At 37.1% G+C, this 18,009-nt stretch overlaps 2 protein-coding genes across 3 annotated transcripts in view; one reads left to right on the top strand and one right to left on the bottom strand.

Moving 5' to 3' along the window:
* LOC149552199 (V-type proton ATPase subunit d2) overlaps positions 1–18,009 on the bottom strand; it is a 57,454-nt gene that overhangs the window by 23,463 nt on the left and 15,982 nt on the right. The window lies entirely within an intron of this gene.
* Positions 9,933–13,646, top strand: LOC149552200 (uncharacterized). Of its 2 annotated transcripts, XM_089787701.1 has the most exons (7): positions 9,933–10,135; positions 10,391–11,153; positions 11,299–11,597; positions 11,740–12,137; positions 12,243–12,466; positions 12,577–12,764; positions 12,861–13,646. In XM_089787701.1, exons 2-7 carry the CDS (start codon positions 10,414–10,416, stop codon positions 13,472–13,474), a joined length of 2,463 nt encoding a protein of 820 aa, XP_089643827.1. In that variant the 5' UTR covers positions 9,933–10,135; positions 10,391–10,413; the 3' UTR covers positions 13,475–13,646. The 2 variants fall into 2 exon arrangements, with proteins under 2 accessions (XP_089643827.1, XP_089643826.1); XM_089787700.1 differs by lacking the exon at positions 9,933–10,135 and having other exon boundaries at positions 10,167–11,153.

Below are 18,009 nucleotides of genomic sequence, written 5' to 3'. Positions count from 1 at the left end.
TATAAAATAACTATAATATCTTAATAAGATCCTATTATAATTAATTGGGAAAGCCTCAAGGCCAACTCAAGGAATTATTTTGAGGATATGGTATAAAGGAAGGTTATTTTCCTTATTGTGAAGTATGTGATTTATGTGTAAAGTGCAAATCGTACAAATGCTATGCGAAGTTGGTAAATGCTTGTAAGCGATCCAAGGGATTATTTGGATGCGAAGTTGGTGATCTAGTATTGAGATCAAAAGAGGAGTGGTCCAGTCAAGAGGACAGAGGAGTTCAAGATTATTCATTTCTATTATTCTGCAAGGAATAGTACAAAGACCAATTGGACAATGAGTTTGGTGGTCTTGCCTTGTAGCTGTTTGGACAGTGGGTCCTTTTGCCTTCTACAACTGCTAACAATAACAGGGTTGGAATCTCCTAACAAGGATTAAAAGTCTCCTAACAAAGACTGATATGTAATGAATTTATTTCATTGGCTCCTAACAAAGTCCACCCTCTTACAAGGAACATTTATGTTAGTACATCATTTTGTGGGTACCATCCTCACCATGGTTTTCCCTCTGGTCAAGGGTTTCCCTAGTTTAACATATAAGGTGTTATTGTGTATGAGTATCTTCTTATGGTTGCTGATTATATTGCTCACATGTTTAAGGATTAATAAGATTGATAAATATTTTAATAGTTAGATAACTGGTTAACACCCCACCCCCCCCCCACCCCCCCAGTTACCTCGGTGGACTTTACTTTCTAACAATGACTTAAGTGTGTCCAAAGCCTTCTAGATGAACCTCAAATCATAAATTTGAGAACCAGCCTCAACACCATACTACCTATGCTCAAATTCAGTTCTCCAAAGTAGGTATTCAACATATTTATGTGTATAGTCAAAACAAGACAAGGTTGAATCAACCTTCTCTCCAAAAACTGTCAACAAGTCCCTCCATCTCTGAGGCTCAGCAAATTATTAAACAGAATCAACTGCATGGGATGAAATAACAAGATCGTTTCCAAAGGCAAACAACCCAACATGAGAATTAACCTTCCAACCAAATGTACTCTACATATATTCCGTAAAGAAGATGGAGTATTGCCATGAATTGTCATAAAACTCACTGACAAATCCACTTGTACCTCACAAGGACTCTTAATAATCCAATGTGCATCATTTGTCAATGTGAAGACTACTAAAGAACCTGATACAACAAGAGACTCTCTCGATCAAAGTACTCATCCCAACTAAATCCACTACACCTAAATCAGTAATAGATGTAGTAACATCCTCACTACAACCAATGGGTATCAATTCATCACCAATTGCTACTATAGGAAGTTGAACTAAATTTGTAGTTGATGAAGGTTGTACTCAACTCCACAATAACCTAATCCAACTAAAGTTGTGACTCTTTAAGAGCCAACTGAAAGCTAACTGATATCTTTGAAGTCGCCTCAAGCTCAGGAGGGAGCTCAACTACCTCTTCTTCCTTTCCTATCAAAGAATCACAAGAAGTTAAAGCCCACTCAAAAAGTAGTCCTTGTCAGCTAATAACTGCAAGTAATTATATTTCGTGATTCCGATAGCTTCTCATAGTGAATGAATCTCTACTACGAAAAGGTTACTACCATTGTGGTCATCTGACATAGGAGCACCCCATCCAAATATAGCTAACATCTGATTATCATTCACCTTCAATCGCCCACTCAAATGATGTCTCTAAACTTGGAGACTCCTATGTGTCTATTATGCTCACCTGATTATCGATATCATCACGAGCACTATCATCCCTATGCACATCAACAACTGGCATATTGTTGTTGGGTACCTCAACAAATGACTCAACCGAAAGAGTAAAAGTTGTTGCTATATCAATCTCCTCACACACTCCCACACCCCATATAATTGTAAGTCACAATGTTGGGATCTATCATCAACCAATGAATTCTTGAGTTCACTTCCTAATGTTTGATATGAAATATTAGACTTAGTGCCGCAAGAGTCTTCCTCAAATAACATCACTAGTACACAAATCCAAAGTATCAACATCCTCTATTTGTAAGACCTTTGATATCTCATGCTAATGCAAACACCTGTCATTGTTGTCATCAAAATCAAGATCATTATGGAATGAATCTATATCATATAACTCATTTCTAACACCCAAATCATGAGTGTTAACACTGGGAAACTACACACAATCATCTCCTGCACATGGAAAGGTTGGTATCCCCTGCATAGGCTCACCATTATGACTGATGTCATAAAAATCAGAGCTATAAGAGCTCATACTTTCCATGCACTCTTCAAAAGTGAAACTACCATCATGTGTGTCAAAACTCAAGGTGGCACCAACGATATCCTCCACACTTGCCCTATCATCAAAGCCATCAATAGGCACAAACATAGGACTACTACTGTAAAAATCAGAACCTGTATCATTTATAACTTCATTACTATCTATTGATGTAGGGCTGCCATCAATGGTAGTTGTCATGTCATCAGCATTCCCATGATCGCAAGCTCCTGTCTCATGGAAACAATGAGACTCAATGCAGCTGTCCTCAAACAAAAAAAGCATACCTTGATGTCTCTGTGAAGAGTCTCCCTTGTCATGTGCATGAGAAGAACTAGTAGCTGATCCACTAAGCAAAGGCTCAACTTCCACATCCACCTTCTCTTCCATTGTTTATTTTGCATGATAGAAATCATTTAAATTAGAGCCTACTTTTTCTTTTTTTGCAAACCAAGAATCCAATATCTTTGGGTGTTGCAGCAGCTCTAATATATTTTTATTACTACAATGACAAGCATTATTGTAAGCCTATATAGCACACTTAAAGCTCTAGCATGAGACCCCATATGGAGGAGAGGGAGCCAAATGGTTAACACATGGTATTAGCATGATCATGATGAGTGGTTGAATATTTGACACCCCGCTCATCAACCTTATAGTTTCATGGATTGACAGACCTTAATTCTTGAAGGCAACTGATTACTCAAGAAACACAATGATTTTGAGTTTCAATTTCAAAACTTAAGAGAGGCCATTGAAGGGGTCTATAAACAACCAAAATTAACCACTTGTGTTTGGTCAATTTCTCTATTTTGTTAATTCCCATCATTTATATTAATTAGATTATCCATGTTCTCATCTACTTTCCCAAGTCTTAACCTAGCCTAAATAATTAATTTTCTTATTTACCCTTATCCCTATCCAATTTCTTTTGAAAATTAAATAAATAACTTTTAGTCATTTGATTTACCCTCACATGTCAAATTCTCCATCTATTTTAAACTATCCTCTAATCAATCCTAACCTACCCCCAATCATTTCTATAAACTTGATTAAGTGCAGTTACCCTACTCCCACCAAATCATGTACAAACCTCAATACCATGCCATATGGGTCTTGTCCCCTCCTAGTACACTCAAGAACTCCAAAGAAATTTTCAATTCCTATGCCTATCATTCCTCCCCTTTTGAGTGTAACAACAAACCTTGCCTGTAGGGCAAGATCTTTCACACTCAAAAGTAACAGCGTCCTCTCCTCTTGCCTCATGATGCCACTCGTCACCATCCCATTGGTTAGAGGTCCAAATCATCCTCCATTCTTGATTTTTATCTCTCAAACTCAATCATCCATCCCCCAACCATATATATTCCACACTTAACCATTTTACACTCTCAATCATTTGGCAACCAAACATTGTATTGAAGTTAAATTTGTTAGTGAGAAAAATCCAAATCAAGCATGTTGGGCAAATCAAGCACAATGGAAGATTCGACATACTTTCATTTCATCCATTTCTATGTCGATTTGAGTCTCATGCCTAATCTATGTCTTGCGTTTGTTGTTTGTGTTGTTTGGATTAAATAGCTAGAGCACTCATGTTGACCCAAGTTTCATGAGTGAAGTTCACAAGGACCAATCTTTCACGAGAATGAATGGAACACTTAGCACTCATTGGATCTAGGTGATGCCCAAAGAGTTAAAGCATTGGGCCTTCGTAGGAGGTCACCATCCCGATATGACACCATCTCAAGCATGCTTAGCCATGCAATTTTGACCAAGGTTAAAACTACTTAGCTTGCTACCACTTTCCATTTATTGCTACCCACATTTTGTCCTCCCCTCATAAATCTTCCCCCTTTGGGAAGGGATCCACATCCTAGTACAACACCATCTCAAGCACACTTTAACCATGGATTTTCTTCCAAGGTTAAGCCCACTTAGCTTGCTAACCCTTTCCATTTATTGCTACCCACACTTTGTCCTCCCCTCATAAATCTTTCTCTTTTTGGAAGGGATCCCACATGGGTATCCCTTCCAAAAGTACCTCAAAGGAATTTCAAATTCCTTTCGTCCCTTTATCTTACCTCAAAAAAACATTTGTCTTTATGGCAAAAAAATTCGATGCTCCAAAGAAGCTCGAAGGTACCAATCTCCTTCTCAAGGACTCTCAATGTGACACTTGTGATCATTTCATACCTTGAGAGATCACATGTATTCCCAACCCTTGATCTTCATCTCATCATCCTAGCCCTCCATTCCATTCTCATCTCATTTATATGCTCAACACTCGGTAATTTCTCTATCTTGTATCAAAATCATATGAGCATTGTTATAATGTCATTAATTTTACATAGGCCAAAAGATAGAATAGTGAGATATTTATTAACAAATAACGGAATTCTTATAAATTGTATGAGCAAGATGTTTCTAAAATGTTGCAAACTGGTGTTTGAACAGAAATCCTAGATGGGTCTAGTGTCTACAAAGAGGTTTGGCTGTTAAATAACTATGGAAAGTTGTTGAAGAATATTTTCATGATCTAGGATCACTGCCCAGAAGTAGAGCCCAGGGGGATTGCATCCTCCATCTTTGACTTGACAGGTTTTCCTTATACACTTGTTGGTTAACCATTAACATAATTCTCCAGTCATTCTGTGGGTTCGCTATAGTGCGCATATTTGAAGTCATATACTTCTTGTTAGAATCAGTGTTTTTCCATGGGCTTTGGAGAAGTGATGACTCAAGTGAGATTTATTAAAAAATAAAATAGTAGAGTATATGGTGTAAATTGCAATCATGATCCTTCTCTTTTACTTATTATTCATCCTAAAATTATAAATAGTGATGCCAAGTTTGTACAGGGAATTAAAAGTGATATTGGAAACCCTGATTGCAAAGAATCACGGGATGGCTTAAAAATTGCTGAAGATTACAGAATGCAATTTAAACACAATTTCAATGGAATTTTACCCTGTAGATGGGAATAAACCAGTCAACTAACATTCACCACAATTTTATTTTAAATGCAATTCCACAGGGGAAAATAATGTCTGCAGTGGTGTATTGCAATTTTGGGAATTAATCATACCTTTTCGTTTATCTCTGCTACTATGGTTTTCACTAGTTTGCCATCACAAATAACTTCTGCCAACATGTCCAAGATTTAAGATGAATTGTCCCTTTACCTATCACAGATTTTTCTCTGTTTTGCTTCCTTCATCATGATCATTTATGCAAAATAAGAATTTGTTGATGCCAACTCTTTGCTTACATGATTGGAAAGTTCCTGCCAATAAAACAATTTTCCAAATCACACAATTACAACATTTTCACCACAACAATTTTATTTCTAAGCTGTGAGTAGTATTGTCAAACTTCGCCAAGTTTTTGCTAAGTCGAAAAATTTTGATCTACCCAGTCCAGGTATGCAAACTAAGCTCTAAAGCACCATTGTTGTAACAGTGTCCTGATGCTCATTGCTCCATGTTTTGTCACTGCCCTAGGATGGGGGCAAACATTTCAAGCAGAAGTTCATTTGTTAATTATTGTAACTTCCAATCAAGGCCTCTAAAATCCTTGCCTGGGGCTTCACTTCTTCTGTCAACATGCATTTCTAGGTGAAGCTTTCTACTTTTGCAAGCACTTGGCACTTCCAAAATACAGATTCACAAATTTGGTCTCTAACAGTTATCTGATGTTTTCTGCCACTTATACAATAACTTATCAATATATGGATACTGTTACAGATATAAAGATTTCAGATACCCCCAAAGACAAACGATATAATGATACGCCCTTACAACATCAAACTATAATGAAATAACTTGCACAATGGAAGAGATAACATGAAATATTCAATAAATACTTGATAATAACTGAGAGTAATAGGCCACTTCGAGGGGGCAACCTCCAAATATCTCCAATGAGAACACACTTCACAATATGATGTTGAAATAAGACTCACAACCTCCTATAGATACCTAATTATGCTTAGGCTGAATAGATACAACCCTACATAACACCTGGAACGACCCACCTTCCTAAATAATAGTATAATAATGATAACATGATTTAATTAAGGATTAAGATAGCCACAAGTAGACTATTCATAACCCTATATACACCAATATTAAGGGCGTAGCACAAACCTTGGATTGAATGATGAGTTTTAAATTGTTTGCTTCTTTTTATATGCGTCAACATAAAATTCCAACATTTTAGTGTTCATCTTATTAATGCATCTGGACTCTGTGATAAAAATTGTAAAATCTGATAGGGTAGCCACTGCAAAATTTTATGCACTTTTTCAGGTATTTTTTTATTTCATTCCTATAATCCCGTATGCCTCATTGATATTGTTCATTTATTCGCTCTCCGTCAATTTTTGCTAGATATACAACTGCAGGGGCCTAAGATGCATTTTAGTAACTAATATTCATAATTCTATAAATGGAATGAATAATTTTTTCAGCAACTCTAGTCTCTACTAGAGACATGAAATATTTTTCATGTCAATAAGAGGAATTCTAATGACTATTAATGTCTTCGCCACAACCAATCAACTGCCAGCTATCAAGAACACATAATTTGTTAAAAAAGTTACAAACGCTTCTGATCAGAGTGATGCAGCCTCTGCTAAGGTCCTCCAAGGATAGCATTCTGCTGTAACTGGCAAAAGGGCTTCTGATTGAAAACTTTACTGGTGAATATTTGCAATCTTTAGCGACAAGCAGAATGCTTCCTGGAAACAGGAAACAACAATCCAAGGCAGGCAAGTGTGAGCGTGCAGAGGGTTTTTCAGAGCAGCATGGGGGGAGGTCCTTTACAGATATGGCAAGAAGGAAGTGTGCCAAGGGTGCAAAGAGAGTGTATGTCCCCATTTTTACACCTCCCTTAGTATAGTGCTAACTAGCAGGATTGGCCTATTAGTGGGGTCCCATAGGCCACTGAGATGGATGGGGAACCCTTTTAAGGACTCCTGACGACTTATCATGGCTCGGAGAGCCAGTTTGACCAGTTTTGAGCAGTCTCCTAAATTTTAGGAGGAATCCCTAATTTTTAGAGATGAACTGGGAGTCAGCAGAGACACACCAAGAGACCTCTGGGATCAGCCTAGACACTTCTGGCATGGTTTCCATTTTTTAGGAGAGTTCCTAAATTTAAGGCAGGGACTACCAACAAGCTCGCAGTGGTCAGACAACATCAATGGAAGGGGAGCATCAGACAGAATCTAGATTGGGGTCCAAATGAGTGAGCTACAAATAATTTGGAGATAATTTAATTATTCCCCATGTTTGGCTTAATAAATTAATATTAAAGGTGATTATTATAATCACTTTACAATATGACAAGTTAGTAAAACAATTGGCCCTATTGCCAAAGCATATAACTTGATATTATAACTTAATAAGTGGGCAATTTTCAATGAATAAAAGACCTTCATGTTGGCCATTTCCTAGAGAGAGGGACTTAATAAAATAAACATTTTTATGTTTATTAAATGCCACAAAACCCTAATATGGTATGATTTGCTCTTGGAAGGAAAAGAATTGCCATAAAGGGGAAAAATGAGGGAAAAAGCATTCATTCCAGGCATTTGCTAATTCATTGTTTCAATGTTTTCTGGTTTGGAGCTCTGGCACCGAATTCTTCAGGAACATAGCCTCTTGACACGATAAAGTGATGGACGAAATCCGACCCTTGAGGTTCGAAATTCAGCATACATTGAGTTGAAAGGTGAAGAAAGGATAACTTTCAGTAGAGGTAAATAATACATCTGATTTATAAGTTAAAATTTGGAGCATTCAGTGCAGATTGGGTGTTGTGATGCATTTGTTACATCATGGAATTGTACCACGTCTCTCGTACCCTTCCCAGAAGCAATATATCAGATCCATATTGGATGCAGGTTTGAAAAGAATGCAGATCAGACTTAATAATCAGGTGTCTGGGCAGAGGGAGTTGGTTTTTAGGCCTGTGCAGCCTCTCCGCAAGTCACCAGGCAAAACAATATTGGAAGCACCAGCCACATATCAAGAGACTTCAGCAATATAGTCTCAGATCTGAACATCTACTGTGGTAGCAGACCATAACCAGCAAATCAGATATATTTACTACCAGGTCAGCACATGGGTCAGTGGAGGCAGAAAATATCACAAAAAATCAGAAGATTGTCAGGCATCTACAACAGATAACAATTCCATACCAGTCATACATCCACTTTCAAGATTCAGATTTGTACTCCATACAGCTCACATTGTTAAAGAAATTAGTTATTTAGTTCACTTCGGTGTTAAGTTCGATTATTGCTTATTTTCAGCATTTCCTAGTCCCAGTCTTTGTTCTTTGCACAATCATCATAAAAAAACACAAAAAGGCAAAAACACTTCAAAAATAAAACAGAAAAAAATTGATCATTTAAAAAATCAGAACTTCCATATGCTGGCCATACTTAGATTTGAAAAAAGAAATCAGAATTGGAAAACACTATCTGGGGTAGAACATTACAAAGAGGCTGTTGATGACAAGAAGGGGGAGTTATCACAGGCTAGTTTTAAGAAAAGTATGCAATATCAGAATGGACCAGACAAGGGTTTCACATCAGGGGCAGACAAAGAAGCAAAGCCCCCACATGTTAAAGTGGGGGTTTAGTCCAGCACCTCATCGATCCAAATGCACCAGTATGGAAGTTATATCCCCAAAAGAGATTTTTGGAGAAGAAATTAGACATGAAGTGACTGAAAATGAAGCATACTTCTCAGAAATGGGATCGGTTGCGAGATCCAAAGGATTCCAGCCAAGCCTCTCAGTGTAGCACCATTGGATTATAGATACTTGGCACCCCTTTCTAGAGGGTGATGCCCAAATATACCCATGCACACGATTTTTCTTCATGGTGGTATTGGATAATGTTTGAGATAGGAACAGAATTATATGCCACTATCAATAGAGCTACGAACAGTTTATGTTAATGTTGAAACCATGTTGCTTCCAAGCCTATTTCTGAATTCTTTGATGCTACTCCAATCTAGGTGAGATCCCATACCTACCTTTACAATTTTGCTATGCATCTTGTTTCAAGGCCATACAAATTTCTATGAGCAAGTTTATAAGGGCGGAAGAGGGCTCCTCAAATTATTATCACACTACTTATGCTTGTACTCTTGTGGAGATGGTCTCTGAAAACAGTTGGCAGAATTTGGAATCAACTGCTGGACTACAATGGTTTGTGCTTTCATTGGTGCAGATGCTTTAATACAAGTCATATTGTTGCACACTGCATGATGTAAGTTTAATAACCAAACAACCTACTGAAGAGATGTCTCCCCTCATCATTTTACAGTGGATAATGATAATTCCATTCAAGAATATAATACCCTGCAGCTACCTCAGAGCTAGTGCAATCAAAAGAATTACAAATCACTATTGAGGCCACACCAAAGGCTTCAGAGGGATCTCCTCCTATGGAAGAGGACATCATTGATGCTGCTATGCATAGATGGAAAACTCGCCGAGTACTCGGCGAGTTTTTAAAACTCGCCGAGTTTCCTAGCTCGGCGAGTTTTTAACCAGTTAACTCGCCGATTTAAAAACTCGGCAAACTGGTAAAAACTCGGCGAGTTTTCCCTAAAAACTCGCGGTTTACTGGTGAACGCGGCCTGTGAGGATTTAAGCGGCAGTGAGTGTGTTTTTTCTCATTCTTTCTTGTATTTGCATTGTTTAGAACCTTGAGGAGTGAAGAGAAGAAGGTTTGGAGGCATTCTTGGCTGATTGCAAGTGATTCAAGGCGGATTTGAGTGGATTGTAGAGGATTCTAACAGATTTTAGAAGACAAATTTCTTTCCAGGTATGTTCATCTTATCATAGTTTGAAAACTTTTTATAGTTTTATAACAAATGTTCTTTTGTTTTTGTTGTTTTTTGTAAATGTTTTCAAATCATTTAAAATCATTTTGAATCATTTGAAACCCTAGCTTCTAAGGATATGGTTGAAGTTTGTTGTTTGCTAAGGATATGGTTCAAGTTTGAAGTTTGAATCATTTGAAACCCTAGCTTCTAAGTTCTAACTTTGTTTATTCATTTCTCTATATATTTATGTGTAGGGCAACGGTCAACCATTAAAAAAATGACAAACCCACAAGAAGAGTGGCCACAAACACCATGCCCATCTGGATATATAGGCACTCGGCCTAAAAATGCAAGAGATAAGGCATGGCGGTATGCCTATGAAGCTCCAAATCCAAATGATATTGGGAAGGTGATATGCATTCCCTGTGAGAGAATTATTTCTGGAGGCATAAACCGCCTCAAATACCACCTTGCAGGCATAAAGAAACATGACTCAAATCCTTGTCTCAAGGTAACTGATGAAGAAAAAAGATTCATCCATGCCCTACTTGCAGCTGCTGAAGAGAAAAAATTGAATAGGGAGAGGGCAAAAATAGCTATGAGGGCAGCCATAGCTGAATCTGAAGGAGCTCCTTTTGATATGCAAGAGGAAGAAGAAGCACTTGAGAACATACCAGGATCTCTTCGTGGCCCACGGATCCGCAAACAAAATTTCTCTTTTACCGGTTCCACTTCTTCTACATCTCCTACTTCTTCATCATCACCATCCAGATCCCCATCAGGGATAGGTGGTTATTTTGTGCCCAGGAACACACCTGGAGCACAGCCATCATTAGAGGGCACTGCATGGTTTAAGGAGGTGCATGAGCAAACTGATATTGCAGCAGCTGATTTTTGGTTTTTCAACAATATCTCAATGAATGCCGCTGATAGTCCCTATTGGGTCAATATGGTGAATGCAATGACAATATCAGGCAAAGGGTACAAGCCGCCTAATCGCAAGGATATGAGTGGAAGGTTAGTATTTTACTATTTAGTAATTGTAAATAATTGAGATTCACTTTAGTTCATTGTTATATTTTAAATCTTAATTGTTATAACTTATTTCCTAATTTTTTACTAACACTTACACTTTATTTAATATTACACTTAAATTTTGTAGGTTGCTTGACAAAGCGGTTGGTAGGGCAAGATTGTTGATAGAAGACCAAAAGAAAGAGTGGAAGAAGTATGGCTGCACCATTTTATCTGATGGGTGGACAGATGGAAGAAGTAGAACCATTATTAACTTCTTGATTGCTTGCAAAGATGATGTGGTGTTTTGGAAATCTGTCGATGCCTCCAACAAAGTGAAAAATGCAGCCACATTGGCTTTAATGTTGGAGAATGTTGTCATGGAGGTGGGAATAGAGAATGTGGTGCAAATAATCACAGATAATGCAGCAGCATATGTGGCAGCAGGTAGATTTAATTTTTTATATTTGAATCAATATGAATCATGAATGTAATGCTATGGTATTATTCAATTTAGATTTGATGTAATTTGTAAATACTAAATATGGAAAGTTTGTTACTGATTATTGATTTTTTGCTAATCTTTTAGGTAGAATCCTCCAAGAGAGGCATCCCACACTTTTTTGGTCACCTTGTGCAGCACATGTCCTTGACCTTCTTTTGGAGGACATAGGAAAACTTGATTGGGTGAGTCCAGTTGTGGAAGATGCTAGGCGAGTCACGAAATATATCTATAATCACCCATGGGTTCTTAGTTTGATGAGAAAAGCCACTAAAGGCAAAGATTTGATGAGACCTGCTATGACAAGGTTTGCAACGGTCTTCTTGACGTTGCAAAGTATTCTTGACCACATATTGGCTTTGAAGCAAATGTTTGTGTGTGCTGATTGGGTTGCTTCACCTTACTCAAAGAAGCCCGAAGGAGAAGCTATGGCACGAATAGTCTTTGATGATAGCTTTTTTGCAAAGGCTAAGGAGATTGTGGAGGTAACTTCATTATATTTTTAGACTTTTAGTTTATTCAAGTTTCATTTTCAGTTCATAACTTACTATGTTATTAACTAATTTGTATTTTTCAAATTTCAAATGTAGATGTCTCTGCCCCTGGTTCTAGTCTTGCGCACATGTGATGGGCAGCAATCCCCAATGGGAGGTCTTTATGAGGCCATGGATAGGGCGAAAGAGGCTGTTAGAAGTTACTATCACGGGGACAGTCTCAGATTTGACCCCATTTGGGAAATAATTGATAGGAGGTGGAACAATATGCTCCACCAACCTATTCATGCAGCAGGCTACTTCCTCAATCCCAAATTCAGGTACTATGATAATTGATTGTCCTTGAAGTTGGGATTTTAATAAGTCTTTATTTTACTTTACTTTTTAAAGTTGTGTAGTAAGACTTGATATCATTTTCTATTTGTTTTAGGGTTGATGATTCCTACTCAGATCCTAATGGAGAGGTCATGGAAGGTCTCTCTAAATGCATTGAGAGAATGATATCAAGTGAAGAGGAGAGAGACCTTATTGTGACCGAACAACAAATCTATGTGGAATCAAGGGGTCCTTTGTTCTCTTCTATGCTAGCAAAGAGAGCAAGATCTACTCAAGCACCAGGTAAAGCGTCAAACATTAAAACTTTTGCTAATTGATAAGTTGTGCTTCTGATTTTGTTTTTTATTGCTTTATAACTTTTTAAATTTTGTTTTGCAGATGCTTGGTGGGCAAGTTGGGGTGGCAATACCCCCAATTTAAGGAAATTTGCTCTCAGAGTCCTATCCCAACCTTGTAGCTCATCCCATTGTGAGCGCAATTGGAGCTTATTTGAGTCCATCCATACAAAGAAAAGAAACAGAATGACTCAAAAACGGCTTAATGACCTTGTTTATGTGCACTATAATCTTAAGTTGCGCATAAAAAAGTCACAGCTCTTAGAACTACCTGGTCCGCTTGATCTAGATGAGATAGATCCTTATTCTGATTGGACAGCACAGGAGCCAAGTCCATTTTTTACACCAGATGAGATCGCTGATTTGGAGAGGCAGGCCATGGAGGGGGAGGTTGACACTGATTTTCAGTTCACTATGGATGACATTGAGGATGAGGACGAGGATGATGATGATTCAGGCGAGGATCAGACATTACCATTAGGAGGAGATGCATCCTCTTCCAGGACGCTGAGCCAGTCAGAAGGGACGTCGAGCGAGGGGGCACAGCCACAGAGTTCACAGTCACGCAGCTCACGCCCTATCCCAGTGCGGGGCACTTCTTCTAGGACTAGACCCCCTCGCTTTCCTGCTAGTGCAAGTGGAAAGAGGAAGATGTGATTGGCATTGTCACATTGTATTGATGTATTTAGACTTTTAGTATTTACTTCTAGTTTGACAGATTGAAACTATTTAGTAATTTACTATTTTGCTTCCTACCATGAGCATTCTGCATGAGAATGCAATTTTGTACGCATTATGCATTTATATATATCTAAACTTTGTTTCTTTCTTTTGTATTGTCTTTAATTAACTTATTAGATGCATCTTCTCATTAAATTTTGCAAAATAAATGTATTTTTAATTAAATTTCAGCGGTTTTTTAGGTTCCCGAGTTTTTCCCGAGTTTTTTTTTTAAATCGCCGAGTTTTTCCCGATTAAACTTTTGGGGAGCTTGGCGAGTTTTTGCATTTGGCGAGTTTTCCAACTATGCTGCTATGTACCTCATTACAATTGAGGAGTTGGTGAACCAGACAGAGAAATCAAATACCCTGTCTGTTGGTGAAGTATTTTCCTCCAGTAATATTAGATGAGGCTGAGTGAAGGGAAATCTCAAATCAAAATAAAAAAACTGGGGTCCAAAGGAAAAGGGGAAAAGATGAAGTATATTTCAATATGCTCCTTTGCTCCCACAACAAATGACAAGCAGAACCTTAGAGGTGTCTCATAATGTTGTGTATCCTATTTATGGAAACTCTTGCTGAAAGGGATGTTTGTTCAAAGGGATGAGATCACTCATTTATGGCCTCACCTGATGTGGTCCAAGATAAACATTCCGTACTCATTAAAAGGTGCAGTCTCCTTGGCAGCATTCACCAATCAAATAAATAAAAACAGCTGTACTAGACATGCTCAAAAATTGGGTTGAGATGATAAGAAAGCAGGTATTTTTCCTGATGTACTAAACAAGTTATATTGGATATAAACTCGATATAATTGTCCTCCTCTGACCAGAAACCTACTATTAATTGTAAATAATCTGCAAATTCTATGCTTTGATCAGACTTTATCAACTATCCTTAGTAGGTTAATACTGTACTTCTTTAACTCTGATATAACTGGGAATAATCAATCCTGATCTGATATTAAATGAGAGTCTCTCTGCTATGTTATCGCTGGATATAGATGCTTGAAGGAGCAGAGTGAATTGTGTTTTTGTGTGTCATTCAAAACTGCATCACCATCCCTCTAAATATCTAGACCAAAGGGCATGTCCCTTTCCTTAGTCGGCTTTAATATACCTTCTCATGAATCAGCAATTTCAAGTTAATTTAAAATCAGTCACTAACTAACACATTGTGTTAGGTTAGTGTTAATACCAAGTCAATCTAGAAAGTCACCGTCTAACAATAGGAAACCAAGGAGAGTATATAAAGCCATTCGCAGACATTTAGAGTAAGAAGATTAAGTGCGACCTGCACTTCCAGACCTAGAGATTATCAGGTTATATGCTTAACACTCCCAACTTGATAATCATACAGAGAGATATTATATCTAGCAACATCAATACAGATGAATAAGTAAGAATTAATACTCTATATCAGTCTGAATCTTCTTAGTATGTGGTATCATAGAGCACATAATACAATGTCATATTACTAAACCTGTGCTATGACGAATCATTGCTACTAGTGATAAGATACAAGATAAATCTGAAGAGTAATTTAATTTCTTCATTTATCCAAGTTGTGACTCATAGAAACTGATATTTCTATATCACAACGAGATCCTAAGTTTAAGATCTACCAAAATACAAGATAAACCCGGAGAATACTAAAATTCTTCCTTTATCCAAATTGTGACTCATAAACATAGCAATGTCTACATCACAATATGGTCTTGAACTCATCTAGATCTTATAATAGAACTCTACTATTTAGCACATTATCTAAGAGATCGTCACCTCTCATAATGTTTTCATACAAGTGTTCATCATTTCAGAGATCGTCACCTCTAAAATAATGAATACAAATGGTGGAGCCCATAATAGTCAATAGCCTGACAAAAATTATTTTATTAATAATTTAAAGAATACAAATGGATTATAATTCAACCATACCAATTCTTCTCCTGAAGTGGTCTATCTTTACTCTAGATAGAGGTTTGGTGAGAATATCTGTTGTCTAATCTGCAGTGCAAATGCATTCTAACTTTACAGAATTCCTGTTTACCATATCTCTTACATAATGGTAAGGAATTTCAATATGCTTGGATCTGTCATGAAAAACTGGATTCACTGAAAGCTTGATGGAACTCTCATTATCACAATGAATAATCGTAGGATCCATGGCTTGCCCAAATAATCCTACAAGTAACTTCCTTAGCCAGGCTGCTTCTCGAGAGGCCATTGCTGCTACAATATATTCAGCTTCTATGGAGCTCTGAGCTATTGAAGACTGCTTTTTGCATATCCAAGATCTCATAGTTCATCCTAGACTGAAACAACATCCTAAAGTAACTTTTTCTGTCTTTAACACTTCCACCCCAATCTGAGTCGGTGAATCCATGCAAATTTAAAACAACCTTCTCATATTTGAGTCCAAAATTAAGAGTGCCTTGTAAGTATCTCATAATGTGCTTAACTGCAACTAGGTGAATTTCCTTTGGCTCACACATAAACTGGCTTAAGGCATTAACAACATAGCAAATATCCGGTCTTGTATTAACTAAATACATAAGGGACCCAATCATCTGTCTATAGAGAGTAGAATCTATGGAAGGTGATTCTGTTGTTGCTTCTTTAAGTTTATGTAAATTAGTCTCCATTGAAGAAAACATAGACTTGCAGTTCCACATTCCAAATCTCTTCAAAATATCTGATGTATACTTCCCTTGATTAACTATGATACTGTCAGAATTGTGTCGTATTTCCAATCCTAAGAAGTAATGAAAAAGCCCCCCAAGTCTTCCATCTCGAATTCTCTAGTTAGATCTTTCTTGCATTGATCTATAAGATGATCATCACCTGTGATTAATAAATCATCACCATACAATATCAGAATTACCATATCATCTTTATCTCTTTTATAATATAAATTTGAATCGGCTTCATTCTTGGAGAATCCTAAGCTGATGAGATACTTATCAATTCTTTCATACCAAGCCCTTGGAGCCTGTTTAAGCCCATAGAGAGCTTTCTTGAGCCTGCAAACAAAAATGTTAGGATCATGAATTTCAAATCCTTCGGGTTGCTCCAGATATACTTCTTCTGTAATCTTTCCATTTAGGAATGTTGTTTTTACATCCATCTGATGTACCTTCCATCCCTTCAATGCAGAAATTGCTAAGACTGCTCTTACGGAGGTATATCTGGCAACAAGAGCAAAGGTTTCTTCATAATCAATCCCTTCTTTCTGAGAAAATCCTCTAGCTACAAATTTGGCTTTGTACTTCTCAATACTACCGTTAGCAGCATGCTTTATTTTAAATATCCATTTGGAAGAAACAACAGATTTTTCTTTAGGTCTTGCAACAATTTCCCAAACACCATTTTTCATAATAGATCGGTATTCTTCTGTCATAGCTTCTTTCCAAGTTGTCTGTTTAATAGCATCAGAAGGATTGGTTGGTTCTGTTTTGGATAAATAACTCATGTTTGTTGTATAATTAGAGAATCTTTTAGGTCTTTTGCTTACTCTGACTGTTCTGGAAGGTACAACAAAGTCTCGAGCTACCTCGATTGTTTTAATAGCCCAAAGTGGTTTTTTCTTTAAATTTTTATTTTTTTCAAAATTCAGGTTTTGAATTTCATCTTCAATTTCTTCTAAGTTCTCCCTCCGGGACCCAGATTCACTATTTCTTTCAAAACTAGATAAAGGAGAAGGCTCCTCAGAACTTAGGGCTCTTTTCAATGCAAGATCTTCTTCAAAAATCACATCCCTACTAAGTTCAATACTTTTCTATCTAGGTATGAAAACCCTATATGCCTTAGATGTTTCACTATACCTTACAAAAATACCTGTCCTCCCAGAGGGTTCCAATTTGGTTCTTTTTATTTTGGAACATGGATATATACGGGACACCCAAAAATCCTACGATGACTTATATTGGGTTTGACCTTCGTAAATATTTCTTCAGGAGTTTTATCTCTAAGGTAAGAGTGAGGGCTTCTATTTTGAATATATACAGCAGTACAAGAGGCTTCTGCCCAAAGATAATATTCTAGATTTTGATCAAAAATCATAACTCTAGCAACTTCTATAATTGTTCTATTCTTTCTTTCTGCTACCTCATTTTGTTCTGGATTATAAGGAACGGTGTACTCCCTCTTAATCCCTGATTCTTTACAAAAACTTTTAAACAAGTTTGAGGTATATTCCCCTCCGTTATCAGTTCTAAGGGTTTTAATTTTAAGTCCTAAAAAGTTTTCAGTTAATGTCTTCAATTCTTTGAATCTCTTTAGAATATCTTCTGATTCTTTGCATTTTCAGAAGTAAATCCATGTTTTCCTAGAGAAGTCATTTAGTAACAAAATGTAATACCAAAATCCTCCAAGAGAAGGAACAAACATAGGTCCACATAAATCTGAATGAATTAATTCTAATACATTATTTGTTTTCCTAGTACTATCATGAAATGGACTTCTGGTGTTCTTA

This window comes from Cupressus sempervirens, chromosome 6, assembly GCF_028749045.1.
Source record: "Cupressus sempervirens isolate cs-2001-9-10 chromosome 6, ASM2874904v1, whole genome shotgun sequence".
In the NCBI taxonomy this organism is placed as follows: domain Eukaryota; kingdom Viridiplantae; phylum Streptophyta; class Pinopsida; order Cupressales; family Cupressaceae; genus Cupressus; species Cupressus sempervirens.
The sequence above is the reverse complement of the archived record's forward strand: the minus strand, read 5'-3'. Positions and strand labels throughout refer to the sequence as shown.

Coding starts and splice junctions, on each gene's coding strand:
- LOC149552200 (XM_089787701.1), top strand. CDS start 10,414: ATGACAAACCCACAAGAAGAGTGGCCACAAACACCATGCCCATCTGGA. Junction 11,154..11,298: donor CGCAAGGATATGAGTGGAAG/GTTAGTATTTTA, acceptor TAAATTTTGTAG/GTTGCTTGACAAAGCGGTTG. Junction 12,765..12,860: donor AAGATCTACTCAAGCACCAG/GTAAAGCGTCAA, acceptor TTTGTTTTGCAG/ATGCTTGGTGGGCAAGTTGG.